This window comes from Harpegnathos saltator, unplaced genomic scaffold, assembly GCF_003227715.2.
Source record: "Harpegnathos saltator strain DR-91 unplaced genomic scaffold, Hsal_v8.6 scaffold381, whole genome shotgun sequence".
Lineage (NCBI taxonomy): Eukaryota > Metazoa > Arthropoda > Insecta > Hymenoptera > Formicidae > Harpegnathos > Harpegnathos saltator.
This window is the reverse complement of record NW_020230185.1, coordinates 1,517,362-1,533,698: the sequence shown is the minus strand read 5'-3', so window position 1 is coordinate 1,533,698 and position 16,337 is coordinate 1,517,362. Positions and strand designations below refer to the sequence as shown.

General features: G+C 35.2%; 4 protein-coding genes across 6 annotated transcripts; 3 read left to right on the top strand and 1 right to left on the bottom strand.

The window, feature by feature from the left end:
• The first annotated feature begins 12 nt into the window (after positions 1 to 12).
• Positions 13 to 8,198, top strand: LOC105192439 (uncharacterized). The gene is made up of 22 exons (XM_011156585.3): positions 13 to 191; positions 536 to 768; positions 990 to 1,238; positions 1,388 to 1,546; positions 1,629 to 1,774; positions 1,948 to 2,095; positions 2,196 to 2,380; positions 2,506 to 2,825; positions 3,020 to 3,204; positions 3,282 to 3,499; positions 3,666 to 3,885; positions 3,985 to 4,186; positions 4,257 to 4,473; positions 4,615 to 4,772; positions 5,285 to 5,427; positions 5,509 to 5,642; positions 5,736 to 5,862; positions 6,065 to 6,247; positions 6,323 to 6,652; positions 6,734 to 6,989; positions 7,178 to 7,457; positions 7,637 to 8,198. Exons 1-22 carry the CDS (start codon positions 179 to 181, stop codon positions 7,806 to 7,808), a joined length of 4,278 nt encoding a protein of 1,425 aa, XP_011154887.1. The 5' UTR covers positions 13 to 178; the 3' UTR covers positions 7,809 to 8,198.
• A 313-nt stretch (positions 8,199 to 8,511) lies between these two features.
• Positions 8,512 to 12,055, bottom strand: mh (DNA-dependent metalloprotease SPRTN). 2 transcript variants are annotated; one of them, XM_011156589.3, is made up of 6 exons: positions 11,548 to 12,049; positions 11,270 to 11,421; positions 11,089 to 11,191; positions 10,856 to 10,975; positions 9,669 to 10,707; positions 8,513 to 9,209 (listed from the first exon to the last, which is right to left on the bottom strand). In XM_011156589.3, the coding sequence occupies exons 1-6, from the start codon at positions 11,644 to 11,646 to the stop codon at positions 8,773 to 8,775; spliced, it is 1,950 nt and encodes a 649-aa protein (XP_011154891.1). In that variant the 5' UTR covers positions 11,647 to 12,049; the 3' UTR covers positions 8,513 to 8,772. The 2 variants fall into 2 exon arrangements, with proteins under 2 accessions (XP_011154890.1, XP_011154891.1); XM_011156588.3 differs by having other exon boundaries at positions 8,512 to 10,707; positions 11,548 to 12,055.
• A 795-nt stretch (positions 12,056 to 12,850) lies between these two features.
• On the top strand, positions 12,851 to 14,742 carry LOC105192441 (tRNA pseudouridine synthase-like 1). 2 transcript variants are annotated; one of them, XM_011156591.3, is made up of 7 exons: positions 12,851 to 12,928; positions 13,052 to 13,197; positions 13,293 to 13,421; positions 13,555 to 13,689; positions 13,856 to 14,002; positions 14,077 to 14,311; positions 14,383 to 14,742. In XM_011156591.3, exons 2-7 carry the CDS (start codon positions 13,151 to 13,153, stop codon positions 14,701 to 14,703), a joined length of 1,014 nt encoding a protein of 337 aa, XP_011154893.1. In that variant the 5' UTR covers positions 12,851 to 12,928; positions 13,052 to 13,150; the 3' UTR covers positions 14,704 to 14,742. The 2 variants fall into 2 exon arrangements, with proteins under 2 accessions (XP_011154893.1, XP_011154892.1); XM_011156590.3 differs by lacking the exon at positions 12,851 to 12,928 and having other exon boundaries at positions 12,936 to 13,197.
• A 38-nt stretch (positions 14,743 to 14,780) lies between these two features.
• LOC105192444 (dual specificity protein phosphatase 19) lies at positions 14,781 to 16,058 on the top strand. The gene has a single exon (XM_011156596.2). The coding sequence runs from the start codon at positions 14,825 to 14,827 to the stop codon at positions 15,407 to 15,409; it is 585 nt and encodes a 194-aa protein (XP_011154898.1). The 5' UTR covers positions 14,781 to 14,824; the 3' UTR covers positions 15,410 to 16,058.
• The last annotated feature ends 279 nt before the right edge of the window (positions 16,059 to 16,337 follow it).

Sequence of the window (16,337 nt, the reverse complement as noted above, 5' to 3'; positions counted from 1 at the left end):
ATATGATACACGTGTGACTCATATCATTGAAGATAATACGTCGGAAGAATAATTCCTGTGTGTATGTGTGCATGAACGCCTGCGTGTGTATCCGTAGGTCACAGTGATAAGAAGTGTAAGGGTCATGCCTCGACTTGCTGGAAGTTGATGCGCATTCGTCGAACTACGATCGCACATTATGGGTCTTACAGGTATATAAGTTAATTTTATAATAGATTATTGGTGTATTTTTTGAAAGGAAAAAAAGAACAAGAAAGCGGATGAGCGATCGAAAGATGGACTGTCATAAACGATGGGTCTATCGCTAGATATTAATAACGTGTCACTGGTAATTGAAGAAACGCCGGTCCTCGTATCTTCCATCTTTAAACAGTTTCATCACCGAAACTGTTTGCTTATTTAGACGAGCGATGAGAACGCATCGAAATGTATGTGTAACTAAAAATTGCGGAGAAAAATACGAGGGCGAGCGTTTAAAAAAACTGATAGTTTAAATGCACAAGAATGTTATAAACGAGATCTCTTTATTTTGCAGATCATAACTTCGTATCCAGACGCGTGCAAGGAACAGGAGGATTATTACTTGTATTCCTACTGTTGAACGCTGGACATGTCGTGCAAGGTTTATTCAGGTCCGGGAAGGAGTATGTGTATTCTTACAATGTTGTGTCGAGCACTGGTGTGTTAGTGCCATCTAACGCAGCCGCGTCTTGGAGTCTGAAAGGAAAACTCGTAATTCAGGCGGAAGATAATGTCGTCACCGCACAGGTATTCCTGAAATTAATGCAGACCCGTTTTTCTTTTCTTGTCTCTTTCCAATAGAATTTTTTTTATTTACTTGTTAATTTTTTTCTTTTTATTACTCCCTTACTTTATTACTTCATTAGAAATATAATACAAGAACTGTCGTTTATTGTTCTTATTTGTTGCTTCATAGTAAATCTATTGTGATTATCATGTGACATAATGTCCCAAATGTCTCTTGTCAGTTACAATCGTTGAAAACGAGCATGTGGAACGGAGAGGCGAAGAACATGGGTGACAACATTGATATCATCGATGATGATGCCTTGCTGCAACTCTTGAAGCCCTTCCAATTGTCGTACAACAAGGGTCTGATCGAGAATTTCAGCATCGAGGCTGAACCCGCGTGGGCGACGAATATAAAACGGAGTATAGCCGGAATCTTTCAATTGGATCTCTTCAATTTGGTAAAGGAAACGTTTCACTCCAGCGAGGTAAGCTACGAGCACTTCCGCGTGTCGATCGATCGGGCGATATTTTTTATTCTTAATACCGGCGCATGTATATTTAATAAAAAAATTATATCATATTTTTCGTCACAATACCGGCGCTCGTACATTCAACGTAAAGCTCTAATTTGCAGATAAATCATTACGGCAAATGCAATGTCGATTACATCGTGAGTCCTGAAGGAGAGAATCAACGTTTGATAAGAAAGTCGCTGGATCCTCGGATGTGCATCGGTCATCCGAATCGTCACTGGTCGAACGTTCCTAAAGTACAGTGCACCGACGAGGATCAAGTACGTTATTGACATTGGTGCATCTTGTTCATTTAATTAACACTTTCTCGATTAATATAATTATACCATGATCCTTTTTCAGAACCCCGTCCTAAAGAGCAGCGAGAGAATTTACAGATTGAGATTTACCGATGGACTTGCCCGCGATATCATTTTTGTCAACACATCCGGTGGTATCTACGTGCAGCCTTTTCAAAGTATGGGCGAGGCGCACTACCATTTCGTCGAGTACGTTTCGTGCAAATATGTACTTGTGTTGTCTTTGAAGTATGTTAGAGCTTTGTTAAATCGGCATCTCAGCCGACATCGGCGAATCAAGAACGTTAATTATAGTTGACATTAATATTAACGTGTATTTTCGACGCGTGTTAGTCATGTAACATTCTTTCTTCATCTCTCAGGCAAACGATGGAATTATTGTCGGTGGAGGATACGACGAATAAAATAGTCGCGAACAATTTACGAACGACGGTGCTTCAACACGAGCTACCAGAGGCGGATCTCACACAAGGGAGAGGCACTCCTGACAAAAGTTTTGTCTTTCAGTCTGTAAGTCCATCTTTTCTTGTATCTTCCTTTTGCATTTTATGTTTATTTGATGCGGCGAAATTGTTCACTTCGGTTGAATTTTCATTATCTTGCTGTGTAGATAAATCGCCTGCTGGACCGTTTAAGCCAGAGACTCGAAAATCCCGGCTTGGACACTGAAATCCTTAATTTGCACAACACTACGATATCCGTGCTTCTGTACTATCTCGGTATGCTGGATCGCGTGGATCTGGGAGAAGCGTACGATCGGCTTTTGGGGACGAGTTACAAGGAGGAAACGATACGGTATTTAGGACAATCTCCATTGTACTTTCTCTCTCTCTTTTTCTCTCTTTCTCTCTCTCTCTCTTTTTTATTTCTCAGGGCAAATTGTAACTAACCTCTGCATTTGTTGATTATCATGATTACAGGAATATGTTTCTCGAGGCGTTGCCACAGGTCGGAAGTAAGGAGTCTGCGCTTTTCATATTGGATCTTATTCAAAACAATAAAGTGTCCGACATATCCGCGATCCAGCTTCTTATGCAGCTGCCGTTCCACATCAGGAAGCCGGACGTATCGTTGCTAGCCAGTCTACAGCCTTTCCTTTTTATGTCGAATAAAATTCCCAGGGAGGTGCAGAACACCGCGATCCTCGCGTACGGGACGCTGATATACAAGACTTGTTTGGCGCATTGTTCACATAAGATCTTGAACGATTACGTGCGTCTGTACGTCGACAAATTCATAGGTAAATAACCATGGATTCAACTCGGTGTATACATTTGTAATTCATGCAAGAATTTACCAATTGAGAAGCGGATTCTTCATTGATATCAATGACACATTGGGGGGGAGGGGGGTATAATTAGACACTAACATCTTGCGGTCGACTCTCAAGGTCTCGATTTCTCGTCAGTTAATTATTTGTGACGCGTGTTGTAGAAAGTACACAGTACGAGCAGAAGATGATCTGGCTGGAAGGCCTGGCGAACATACAATTAGGCAGATTCGTCGAATTTTTTTTGGAGCCTATAGTCAACGGTATCAATAATGAATCGATGAATCGTCATTTTCGAGCACTCGCTGCTTGGGCTTCTCTCCCCATAGCGCCGCTGAGGCCGGACATTGTAAGTGTTTGACGCGTTTGGAATTGAAAGAAGAGAACAAACAGAATTCGTATCGTTCATACGACTATTTGATGCAGATCTATCCTGTGTACTGGCCAATATTAGTCAACAGAACTGAACATTTGGAGATGAGAGTAGCTGCGTTGACTTTGCTGGTCGTGTCGAACCCTACTCCCAACCGATTAATATCTCTGTATTGGTACATGCAAAGCGAATCCTGCCAGCACTTGTACAATTATTTCTACACGATGTTAAAATCTATGGAACGCAGCACGTTCCCTTGTTACAAGCCCATGTAAGTACATCAATAAGTATACCAATATATCAACGAGAGGATAAAAACAAAAAATTGAATTTCTTATTACTTCTAATAATACATAGAAGTATGAGAACAATTTTTTTTTTTATGTAATGTAGATTCTAATGAGATTCGGTAATTATTCTCGTTGAATTACTTTCAGAGGCAGAATTGCGGGACAATTTGGTCGTTTGCTCCGGAAACCGCTGAATGCTAAGTATCTTGTTACTGGCAATTACCTGGTTGACTATCAAGATTCCTCCAGGAGATTCGGTGCTGTGCTACACGGAATTATCATAGCCAACCCCTCGACAAATATTCCCGAAGTAATTTACGTAACTTTGAATAATTATGGCAGTGGAACGCACATTAATCACATATCCGTGAGTATATTTTCTCAGGCAACTGTTCGCTCTTACTGTCGTAAAACGTGAATACTGATGATGATTTGGTTGGCGAACTTCCTTGCGATGCAATTTTAGTTGTACGTCAAAGCGCAAGGAATCTTCCACTCGTTAGCGACTTCTTTCGACAATCCGACAAATATAAGAGATATTCTGAAAGAATTCAAATTGGACGAGAGAAAGAAGGGCCCCGCGCACTTGGAAGTAATTATACGCATCCAAGAAAAAACAGTGTTGTGCATCCACTGGAACGAGACAAGCATCGTCAGCGGATTGAAGTGTAAGTTTATAACGACTCAAGGTATGTCATTACTGCCCATGCCACGTTCCTCATGTATTCAATCTTTCAGATCTGTCCTCTTTGTCGGACAACATATATCGCATGTACCACAACATGGAATTTCATGTCAATCAGCAACGTATCAATGTGCCCCTGACGATAGAATCGCTGCAAATGACAGATTTCGGTACCAACGTTAGACTCGCGATGATGACAACGACTTTCTTCTCGATGAGGGGAAACTTTACACGCAATTTCCCCCAACGGAACAATCATGTTATTTTACGGTAAAAATCCTTGTTCGGGATATCCGCGCACATATGATTCATTTTGTGTGCGTTCGATGGAATAGAAATAGCAGAAGTATCGTCGCCTTACGTCTGAGTTTACGGAACTACTCTACACATACATGTTCGATATTCTTTCAGCACGTCTGTTCACGCCATCGAGACAATAGAGAATTACAATCCGTTGGTTGATGCGTGGCACAGCGCTCAGAGGATTCAGTCGTTCCACGGGTACCTTCCTGTCAACATCATATTCGGATTCGAAGAACGCCTATTTATTTCCTACAATGCTTCAGGAGGTAACGATTTTATTTTATTATATTCGGACTCCCGTCCGATTTTCATCATATTCGCTGCATTGTGGATTTTGATAATTTAGTAGTTTCAGATTTATAAGAACCCGCGGAAAACAGTTAAATATGTTTTAAATATGGTTCACACTTGTCTTTCATATGGACCAAATTAAACTTCTTAGATAAAAGCCAAAAGTTAAATTAAAAAATAATTTAATTCAAATATGTTCTTAACACGCGTTCAAATTAAATTTAAATACGATCCTGCCATTAGAATAATTTTTGTCCAGGCACATACATGGATCACATTAATACTTAATATCTAACTAAAATTGAGTCCAAATTTAATTTTATATTTGGAACAAATAAGATTTTAATCAATGCTCAACTCGGTTTTTAACTGTTTTTCGCGGTAAACGCCCAAATTTTACATATCGTAAAACTCGTATACTGTGTTCTCTCTCATTCTCTCAAATTCTTTCAAATTTTCATACTTTCCATGCATGTCTTTGTCACAGAAAATCTCAAGACAGGAATTACAGCACATGCTACAACGCTCACTAGTATTAGAGGCGCTTCTGTGAAATCAAAATTGAAACAATTTTGTCCTTCGTGTCCGATAACATATACAGTGGCTAAAACGCCCATCTCCAAGACGGAGGTAAATGTTTACTGTTATCAAGTACTTATTATATTTAATGAAGATGCAATTCATCCTATTTTCATCTCATTTGCCCTACAGACGGTGGATATTTTTAACATCAAACTTCCCGAGATAGGCGGTCAGATGCAAGTGAAGATGTTCGATTGTGAAAGCATAGTGTCGTACAAAAGTCTGGTTAACGAAGTTTGGTCTTCCCATCGAAGCAACTATCAGTAAGTGACGTGTCACTTACATTAATGCATGCCAATTTAGCTTAGCACTGAAAAATACGTATACAATAATCTATTTCCTCAAAAATTATACAGAGCATGGCCGAGCATGCAGTTTGCCTTGATCGGGCTACATCTCTTAGACTACCTCACTTACATGCCACCAAAAGGCAGTTGTGGATTAGCTGCTTACATCGAGGCACTTGATCCGACACCGTCGGAGGTTAGATTATCATTTGTATCTGAGTCATAAAATTAGAGGAGTTGCGCATAAAAATGCGCCGAAAGAGTTTGCTTTTGCGGAACTGCATGTGCGCAAGGAAAAAAGTCACTGATCATAGCGACAGTGAACGTTCCTTCTAAACGTAACATAATTTACAACTACGTTTGCATCTATATCTATCATATCAAATTCTTCTTACTAGACGAAATTGGAATACTCTAGAAACAGAAATTATCACATAGTATCTTTGACACATCGCGACTTGGAGTCCTCGCAGATTCTTCACCAGTGGAGTCTGTTCGCGTTATATGAGAGCATCAGTTCTCTGTCGGATGTCGTTAAAATTAAAGCATACAAAATCGTTCCTGACGAGCCCATATCAAAGGTGAGTTTAGCAATTTTACATCAAGAATCTATGACAACACTGAATACAACAGAAACTGACTATTGATCGATTTAGTTCTGCGTAGAGGCCGAAAGGCGCACGCCGTGGCAATGGGATTTCTTGAGCAACGAACCGAGCGATCTATCTCGCATTAAGTTAAATATTGCTTGGGGACCGTCCAACACCACAAAAGGAAAGTGCCACGGATCCTCTATAATAATGGACTTAATTGGCGAGGTCAGCAGCGAGCAGCTCGAGGAAAGCAGACAAGCGGAGGGGCTTTACGGCGAGTGCAAAAAGGAATCCGCGGGGAAAACTTTTATTCCTTATACAGACTCTTGTTACGAGGTGTCGCGGGAATTGTCGACGTTGCGAAGATATAAGATCGTCGCACGCTATGAAAACGTGAGTTCGACATATCCCGTGGAACCTCATAGTGTGCACACCGCAACAACATACTAATTTTGTTCGTAATGAAAACGACAGTTGCCGGAGAGCTTGTCCAAGTTGGTCTGGAGAATGTACGCCTTATACGATCTGATCGGTGGGAACAGTAGCAACGCGAGGAACTCCGATGAACTCGTAATAACCGCGGTCTTCCCGAAAGAATCGAACGTGGGTGAACTAGAGCTTAACGGGGACAAAACTGCAATCGAGTACAACTCGCGCTACGTCGATCTTTTCTTGACACAAACGAGGATCCACCAGTACACGGAGATATCTTTATTCAAAATGTTCTGGAGTACGTGATGTTACATCAATAGCATAATGTTATTGTATCCATAATCCGGAATTAGCTGAAAATGTCACGTCAGAATGTATAACGTATATCGTGGCTTCAAAAAAGTCTTCCTATTTCATCTAACTTCAATATGCGAGATAATTATTTAACTATGACTTAAATATTACTGATTACATTTAATATTTTAGGCACGTGTATTATAACAACAGATTCGATAAAGACGGCGTATGATATGACCTATAACTTCGCTAAGAATAATAAAGTGATACTACTTGGGCAATGTTATGATGAGAATCCCAGACTAGCTTTAACGGCAACCAATAGTATGTACGGAATTGACGTCAATTTGACTGACGAGTTGGAAGTTACACGGATCACAGCCGACGAAGATGGAGGGACCTTATATAATGCTACGTCGTTCGTGCAACTGCAATCCGATTACGTATTTCATATAATGGGAACTAAGAAGTAAGTGGAAAAGTCACTTGTGTTAAATAAAATCGAATCTAACAAGAGTGAAATAAGTAATTTGTAACGTTCGTTTTGAACGCAATCTTGCGACTAAAAAAAAGTTCTTTCAAATCACTCTTGTCGAGTCTTTGAACGTTGCAATGATGATGTGTTGTAATTATTATTATTATCTGCAGGATCAGAAGACATGAGAAGACAATCGATATTTTGCTATCCAATATCTTCCTATACATGCATTGGAGGCAAGAACAAATCCTGCTTTTCTTCCCGAATCATATGTTAGACTTCAGTTGTGGAATATGCACGCTCAACAGTCCCAACATTGACAGACTGTACGAAAAACTCTAACTTCGCAGAAGACTTATGCGCATAATACAATACGATAATGATGTTTACGTTAAAGAATTTTTGACGAAGAATTCTTGTGAAGAGAGAATCAGATATTAAAATATTGCAACCAATGCAAAATGATTTTCTGTGTTCTGTTGTTTTTAATATCTCTTTTTGTTAAATGTAACGCAAATAAGGTAAATAGCCGCGAAATTATGTGCGCACCATGTTAATACATGGATTTTCGGTCGTATTAAATGTAATCGGTCAATAGTCGAGCTTCATAAATCTGTAAGTCAATAGTCGAACTTCATAAATTTGTAAGTCAAATCATTCTCAAGTTAGACAATAACAACAATCATTTCTCAAGTTAGTAAATATTATCGACAAGTAATAAATGTTAAATATAATTTGAACATATATTGGGATTGTACTATTTATTATATATTTATATATTTCGATTTATTACATTTCATACAGTGAGTTTTTTTTATAAAATTATATCAAACTATTCGTAAATCGTTTGATTAAAGCTTCAGGAACTTTTTTCTTTGTTGTTTATCAAGAGATAAATGATAAACAATTTCATAACAGAATACAAATAAAAAATGTACAGCTTATTTATTAAATAGTTCACATTATATTTTATAAATAATATTACATATAAAATAAAAAAAAATGGTACTTAAACCTCATAAATTATTAAAAAATTATTAAAAATTATTAAAAAAATGGTACTTAAACCTCATAAATTATGTGTTCCTGTAACATTGAATCTGCCTAACATATAAGACTAACATTCAGAGCTTTTATTTTACTTGAGACAAATTTGTATGTGGATGTCAGATAATATTCGAATTGAGATTGCTTTAAATTTATATTTCCTCAATGTTTAGTCAAATATAATGTTATAAATATTACCGACTTTTTTTCTTTTCAAGCAAAGTGTTTTTACATCTCCAAACATAATTAATTGTTATTTCTAATCCGTAGAATTATTTTCAAGACACGTATCTAAATGTCGATTCATGAGATTTTCTGATATCAACTCCTTACACACTGGACAGGGATATTTATCTTCAATAGAATTCTTTCCTGTAGCAGACATATTACCATCATCTTTATCATCTATCATGATTGTATTGTCGTTAAAAATGGCTCCTATGCATTCATCTAGGTGTTCACTTAAAGTTGTATCCGATGCAATCTGTGCATTGCACACCAAACATTTCTGTTCGCAATTTGTCGCACTGCTTTCACTCGCATTAATATCAATGCAAGATTGTGCCTTTGGGCTTTTGTTAATGCCAGAATTATCCGAATCAGAATTAGAAGAACTGCTTATATTGATTATGCTGTCATCTGATGCGTGAACATTTGAAGGAACTTTGTTATCTCCCCATATAGCCTCATTGTCATCTGAGAAACACTCATTAATATGCATATGAATATCATCTGCTGGAAATACTTTCTTACAAAAATAACAGCTCTTGAATTCAGTATCATCATCATAATCATCTGAATCATTTATTTCGAAATGCTCATTATCTCTATTTGTAAGCTGTATCTTCATTACATTATGCAATCTCAATGGCGTGAGAAACAATTGAACAGGCGGTATCAATTTTTTATTATTTCGAGTACGCGGTATAAATCTTTTATTATTTCGAATAAGCGATGCTAATCTTCTACTATTATTAAGCTTATCAATAAATGATGTAGAATTTGTGTTATATTTACTATCTGTCTTTTTTTCTACTTGATTTCTTGACTCATCTAAATTTGAAATTGGTTGAAGTTGTGTCTGAGAAATTGGTTGAAATTGTATCTGAGAAATTGGTTGAAGAGGCTGTGGCTGAGAATTTGAAGTAGCATTACCTGTATAAGCTTTATTGTGTCTTGAGAGACATTCATTAGTATGCAGATAAATAGTATCTGCTGGAAGCATCTTATCACAAATAAAGCAGCTCGCGTATTCAGTAAATTTTGGATCATCTAACTTCAAACGCTTATTACTTGTGTTTGCTGTTTGTTTCTCCAATGGTGTGAAAAATGGCCGAATAGGTGATGTCAATTTTTCATTACTACTATTATTAAGCTTATCAATCAATGGTGTAGATTTTGTGTTGCATTTATTATCTGCCTTTCTTTTTGTTTGACTCTTTGATTTAATTAAATTTGAAATTGGCTTATCAGCAGGCTTCCGAAAACATTCTGTGGCTGATGATAACTTTGATAATACATATTTTTCATTTAATTCATTTGGACGATTTTTACTGTTACCCACGTGCAAAAATTCTTTCAAGAGGCGACTCTGACCATTGTTACTGCCTCCTAAAGTACCGAAGCAAGAAAACATGGGAGTCTTTGAAGAAATGTGTTTTGTATTATCTTTTTCAATCTTTCCACTTGGACCACTAATATTCCAGCCATGCACATTATTGCTGGTATTACCAAGCTTTTTCACTCCCAATAGCGAATCTTGATCACTTTTGCTATTATCTTTGTTATTGGCAGTTTTACTTCTGTCTATTTGAGTAATTGTTTGAGTAAATCTTTTAACTTGATTATGAGTAAATACTTTTGGATGTTTAAATGTAAGTGACGATTTATCTATTGTTGGAGAGTTCCTTGCAAACCAATCGACAAGAGTATTATCTTTTAACATATTATTCTTTGAAGTTGACTTTGACTTATCTTTTTGCTTCGATTTGTAATTCTCTGGCTCTTTTATCTTTATGAACTGTCCATTGCAATTTAGTTTATGTTCAGCCCACCAATAGTCGGAAGGTCCAGGTGCACGATTCATAACTCGCCGCACCATTCCAAAAAATGGTGATCTAAACCGACAAGGTCCATTGCATTTCCACCAATGTTGCTGATACAGTCTTACTTCATCGTGAAAATTGTGGTAAATCTATATTTGTTCAAAGAAACCACAAAATCAAATTAAATATTGACAAAATGCTTAAGATAAAATTAATAAAAGTAAAACTCTTACTATAAATAGTGGATATAAATCATATCTTAAGTATCAAAGTAAATTAATTACTTATTATACTAACTGTTATATTAGTTCCAGCTTCTTTATTTATCCTGTACATATGTTCACAGAAATTAGGCCCATGACCATCTCTATCACGATTGTTGTTTGTCAAGAATAAGTATGCATGGATCATTTCATGCTGCAATTCAATATAAAAAAAGTAAGTTTAACGTTCCTAATATAATTTAATATAATTTTGTTTTTATGATTTAAATATAAAAAGTAAAAGTTTGTAAAAAGTAAAAGTCACACCAGTAAAGTTTCCACGAGATCTTTCCTTGGTCTGAGTTTAAGCAATGGCTCACTGAGTGTAATTACACATTGCTTATTATGAAAGCTACAAGTCCCAGCACAACTACAAAAAATATTACTTACTTATATGCTATGAATAATTACATATATACATTATGTATAAATGCCAAATTATATTTACCTTGTCATTCTATTACTCCACTTAACTTCAACAGGAGCCAAAACATTCAGAAAAAATCGTGCATTGAATTGTACAAATAGCGTATAAATGTTGGGAGTAGGATCTATTAATTCCAATGTATGGTCAACCAATGTTCTTGGCTCATAATTTTCCTGGAAATCAAAGATTTTTCTTTTCAGTTTGTGTGAAAAGAATATTAATAAGCAAATTTTTTCTCTATATATGACACTCTTAATACAATAGAAACAAAATTGACTTAATTCTTTAGGAATTGATACCTTTTCTGGAAGAATTGCATTTTCTGTTACACCTAAACAGTTGAACTTTCTGTGGACATCATGTGCCACAAAAAAATCATTCGTTTTCTGTGATGTCATTTTCCTCAATGTTTGTCCTATATTCTACAAAGTTTACATTTATTCTTTTCTACTCAAACAAAATTGTAGCGTCTCACACGATCTCACTTTCATAATACACGTAGTCTTCGAAATATATTTCTCTCTCTCTTCTTTTTTATTACATAATTAAATCTCTATTCGAGAATACAAAACCATATTTTTGAAGAATTCACAATCCGAAAAATATGGACGAATATACGTAACACATGAAAAACTTAAAAAAAACATAAGTTGTTTTATTTAACTATATCACTCATGCTATCAGATAAAAGCCCAAAAACGATAATGGCGACCATTGAGCCAAGAGTATACGGCGTAGTTGTCCTATTGTAAAAGACTACGTAGAAAATTTATAAAAGCCATCACATACTTTCTGTAATAAGACATAACGGTAAGGTTTCGACCAATCGTATTGCTCGTTTCAAATAGTTACGGTTACGGACAACCGAATCGGGCAACACGATTGATCGAGAAATAGGAAACGCGTACTACTGAATAAATAAATTTTTAGAATTCCCCAAGAATGGTTTTCCGATATTTCAGAATCCTCCAAAATTATGTGCGAAGAATTTAACAACTTTTTATTCAATAATGTATCAATATACATGCGGCAAATTCATTTTATGGCCCCAACGTAACACTTTATGCATAATTCGTAATTCGTGATTTGTTTTTATATGTATTTTTTATACTTTTCGTAATTCAAAAAATTTGACAATGTTCATGATTGGTCGCTTTTCGAACAATGTAATTCTGTATTGCACAAAGCTATTTTATTAACTATATATTATCTTAGAAAATAGCTTAGATAATATAGCAGCCAATGGAATAACTTTATGTAACACAATGGTTGCGTTTAGAAAACACAACGGTTACACAACGGTTGAATAATTCGTCAACGTTATTGGCCTGAATGTAAGAATCTAATAGTAAGGATCAATAGTTATTAAGCGCTCAGTGAGCGTTTTTTTTTTTTTTTTTTTTTTTTTTTATCAATATTGTTATTAAGCGCTCAGTGAGCGCTTTGTTTTCTGAACGCAATCAACGGCTGCGTTCAGTAGAACAAAATGATCAGTGAGCGCTTAGTGATTATTGTCTGTGATTGGAGCATTCTTTTAGATTCTTCATAGACCCAGAAGTATTTACCAATCAGGAGCGAGAATCACTAAGCGCTCACAGATCACTTTGTTCTGCTGAACGCAGCCAGTGTTTCCTTGTTTGGAAAACGGCCTTTCGATGTAACGAGGAAGGTAGTCACGTGGTAGGTCTTGCCGGTTATCATCACTGATTGTTGTGATTGTGTAAATATTGTGTATATGAATTATACACACAAATGATTGAAAATGATTATTTAATACGTTAACTGAAAATGTATTCGCTTTAGGACAGACAAAAATTCGAATCAGTTACGGATATCTTGTTCTAAAGCAAGGTTATAAAAAGATCAAGTGGCTTCTAATATTTTTGTATGTAAAATACAATTATGGTACGATATTTCTTTAGGTTTTCGTACATTGGAACGCAGTATAGGTATAATTCAAAATATTAATATTATAGCACGCTTGATTTTGTATCTAAAAAGATTTTTCTGTTTTCCTTGTGTAATGTATAACGTTGCTATGAAGAGGTGTACAAAAACAAGTTTCCGTGCCAAATATACGGGATGGTGATACCGTGCAAGGTGCTTTAGAAGCTGCTCTATTAAATATTTTGCCAAAAACTACAATTAGACCAAATATATATCTTTCTAGCAGGTATATTTTTTTATCTTTTGTATATAAAATTAACTTTTACATATAAAATTGTATTTTATAGATAATTAAAAATATTTAATATAGCTACAGTATTTAACATAACTAAAATATATAACGTGATATAAATTTATAGAACAGATGCTGGAGTCCATGCTTTATGCAACGCTGGTCATGTGGAGCTTGAAAACAAATATAATGTTTTATATAAGGATGATAATATAAAAGCATTTGTTAATCGTTATTTTAACAAATGTGGTCATACTATCAGGTAACTATTTTGAGAAACCTTTTTTATTTACCTTAATTTTTAATTACTGATTGTAATTTTTAACTTTAATTTCTAATTTTAATTATTATATAACATTTTGTTATTTTATTGTGTAACATTATGTTGTAACATTTGTTATTTGGTATATTGATTAAAACTATTCTAGATTATTGGAATTTACACCTGTTACGAACGACTTCCATGCAAGGGGATCATGTAAATCCCGGACTTATATATATAGATTTATGATACCCAAAGTACCTGGAGAACAGAGAATACCCTTAGTAGATGCACCACATACTTACTTAGTGAAGTAATTAACTAATTGACCTAAGAAACAAAAATCAATTTATTATTTATTTTATCTCATTGTAATATATATTCCAGAGCACATGATTTCGATGTAGATAGAGTCAAATGTGGTACGCAATTGTTTATGGGAGTAAAAGATTTTACTACATTTTCTTCGATGTCAATAACAAATCGGAAAATTGAGTATGTACGTGCTTTGCATGACTTTACTTTGGAAGAGGCACAATCTTTAATATCTTTTGATCCGCTATCTGAGAATTTTAGATATTTCCAGTTTGTATGTAAGGCAAGATCCTTCTTGTATAATCAGGTAACGTTTCTTTATAAGAAATATGCATAAAAAAGAATAATAAAAATGTTTCTTATTGTTATTCTGTACAGGTGAGACGAATGGTCGGTGCTCTAATATCCTTGGGACTAAGGAAAATAACAGAAAAAGATATCAATGTTATGCTACAAGTTCCTTCGCATCATAATTGGAATCCCCGTGCCTCGTCAGCACCAGCAAATGGTTTACATCTTGTGAATTTAGAATACGATGAAGAGGAACTAAAACGTTGTACCTTATCAGAGGAGCAACATGAAAAAATGTTACTGGAACAGCAGGATCAGAAAGTGCAGTCAGAAGAACAAAATCAAGATCTGCTACCAGAGGAGCAAGAAGAACAAGAGCAAGAACGACAGCAAGAATTAGCAAAATAAAAAGAAATTGTTTATATATCTGTGTTGAAATAGTTGGAAGACAATATTTAATTTCCTCTCTACTTACATTGTTCAGTTGTAACTATATTTTAGAACCAAATAATAATTTTTTCTTAGTACAATGGATCTACAAGACCTTATCGCAAAAAAGAAATTGTCACTAAAGTCTTGCAAAACTATGATAACGGATTCGTTGGGCAACAAATATGAGGTCGAGCAAGGTCGAGTGAAGAAACTAGAAAGAGGACTGCCATTTGTGGTAGATGAGAAGCCTGATCTACAAGTTGCCAGTGTAATACCGGGACTGTATCTCAGCTCTCAAGATCCAGTGGTTTGCAGTGATATATTGAAGAAATACAAAATAGGACATATTTTGAGCATAGGTATTAACATTTCTGAGAAATTTGACGATATTCGGTATTATAATTCTGATTTGTTAGACTTGCCAGAATCGGATATAATGCCGTCAATAAAGGAATGTGTCGATATCATACACGCGAATCGTAAAGAAAATATTCTTGTGCATTGTAACGCTGGTGTTTCTCGCTCTCCCGCAATCATTATTGCTTATTTAATGACGACGATGAAACTGTCGTACAATGAGGCTTATGAAAAAGTAAAAGGGGCAAGAAGTTGCATCAAGCCTAACGACGGATTCGTAAGACAATTGCAAAGTATTGAAAATACTTCTCTCGATAAACTGTAATATTCTGATATATTTAAAACGTGACAAAGATTTTATATACCTTGTTGTGCAACATCCGCGACTACTAATGTGACTACGTCCATTATTTTATTTGTGGCCAAAATCAAAGAGGCAGAAAAGAGATAATACACATGTGATAGAGCAAGTAAATGGATCAATGATGTAGTATATTGTTACAATAGAATCCACGTGTTATAACATTATTTACTTATGTGTACAGAGAATATTGTTTTATATAATTACAATATATCTTATTATATTATAACTCATTAGAAAATTATATTCATGCACAGCATCTATCAAATTCTTAGCCAAAACTAAGCATATTAAAATTTACTAATTCTGGCTCTCTTACATTTATCATGCATTGGAGATGACACATAGGTCGCCGTACCAAGTAGATTTATAAAAATTACTGTAAATCTAAAAAATATAAGTGAATTTCTGTATACATGATAATCTCCTATTATTTAATTCGCAATATAGTGTATCATTATACCCATGGTACCTATATATATTACCTATTACATATTACATATATTAATGTATAGAATAGTTATTATCAGTATCCATATATGTGTGATGTGTTATATACAGGATGTACTAAAACCACCAGATGATACTTTAAGGACGGACAGTTTTTTTTTTTCAATTTGAAATATATTATTGCTACGCGGTAGAAATATAAAAGAAATATACATATATAACAAACTATCAAGCTTTGAAACAAGTTAAAAGTGTAATTTCACGAAAATTCCTTCTCATGAAAAAAATCTTCAAGATCTCAGACGAACTCGGCGATCTCTGAAAGGACTTCATTCCGAGATTTGACTATTATAACGTTTAATATCGAAGTATGAAAGACTTCATATTTCGACATATTGTAATATAACTAAATGACATCTCTGATATTTTGGCTAAAACGGAA

Bases quoted from the DNA above. Each gene is read 5' to 3' on its own strand.
- LOC105192439 (XM_011156585.3), top strand. The intron at 4,773-5,284 runs GTAACGATTTTA...TCTTTGTCACAG, and splicing joins TTCCTACAATGCTTCAGGAG to AAAATCTCAAGACAGGAATT. The intron at 5,863-6,064 runs GTTAGATTATCA...TCTTCTTACTAG, and splicing joins TTGATCCGACACCGTCGGAG to ACGAAATTGGAATACTCTAG.
- mh (XM_011156588.3), bottom strand. From the start codon at position 11,646: ATGACATCACAGAAAACGAATGATTTTTTTGTGGCACATGATGTCCAC. The intron at 11,422-11,547 runs GTATCAATTCCT...TTTGATTTCCAG, and splicing joins ATGCAATTCTTCCAGAAAAG to GAAAATTATGAGCCAAGAAC. The intron at 10,976-11,088 runs GTGTGACTTTTA...ATTGAATTGCAG, and splicing joins ATCTCGTGGAAACTTTACTG to CATGAAATGATCCATGCATA.
- LOC105192441 (XM_011156591.3), top strand. From the start codon at position 13,151: ATGGTACGATATTTCTTTAGGTTTTCGTACATTGGAACGCAGTATAG. The intron at 13,198-13,292 runs GTATAATTCAAA...GTTGCTATGAAG, and splicing joins TACATTGGAACGCAGTATAG to AGGTGTACAAAAACAAGTTT. The intron at 14,003-14,076 runs GTAATTAACTAA...TATATATTCCAG, and splicing joins CCACATACTTACTTAGTGAA to AGCACATGATTTCGATGTAG.
- LOC105192444 (XM_011156596.2), top strand. From the start codon at position 14,825: ATGGATCTACAAGACCTTATCGCAAAAAAGAAATTGTCACTAAAGTCT.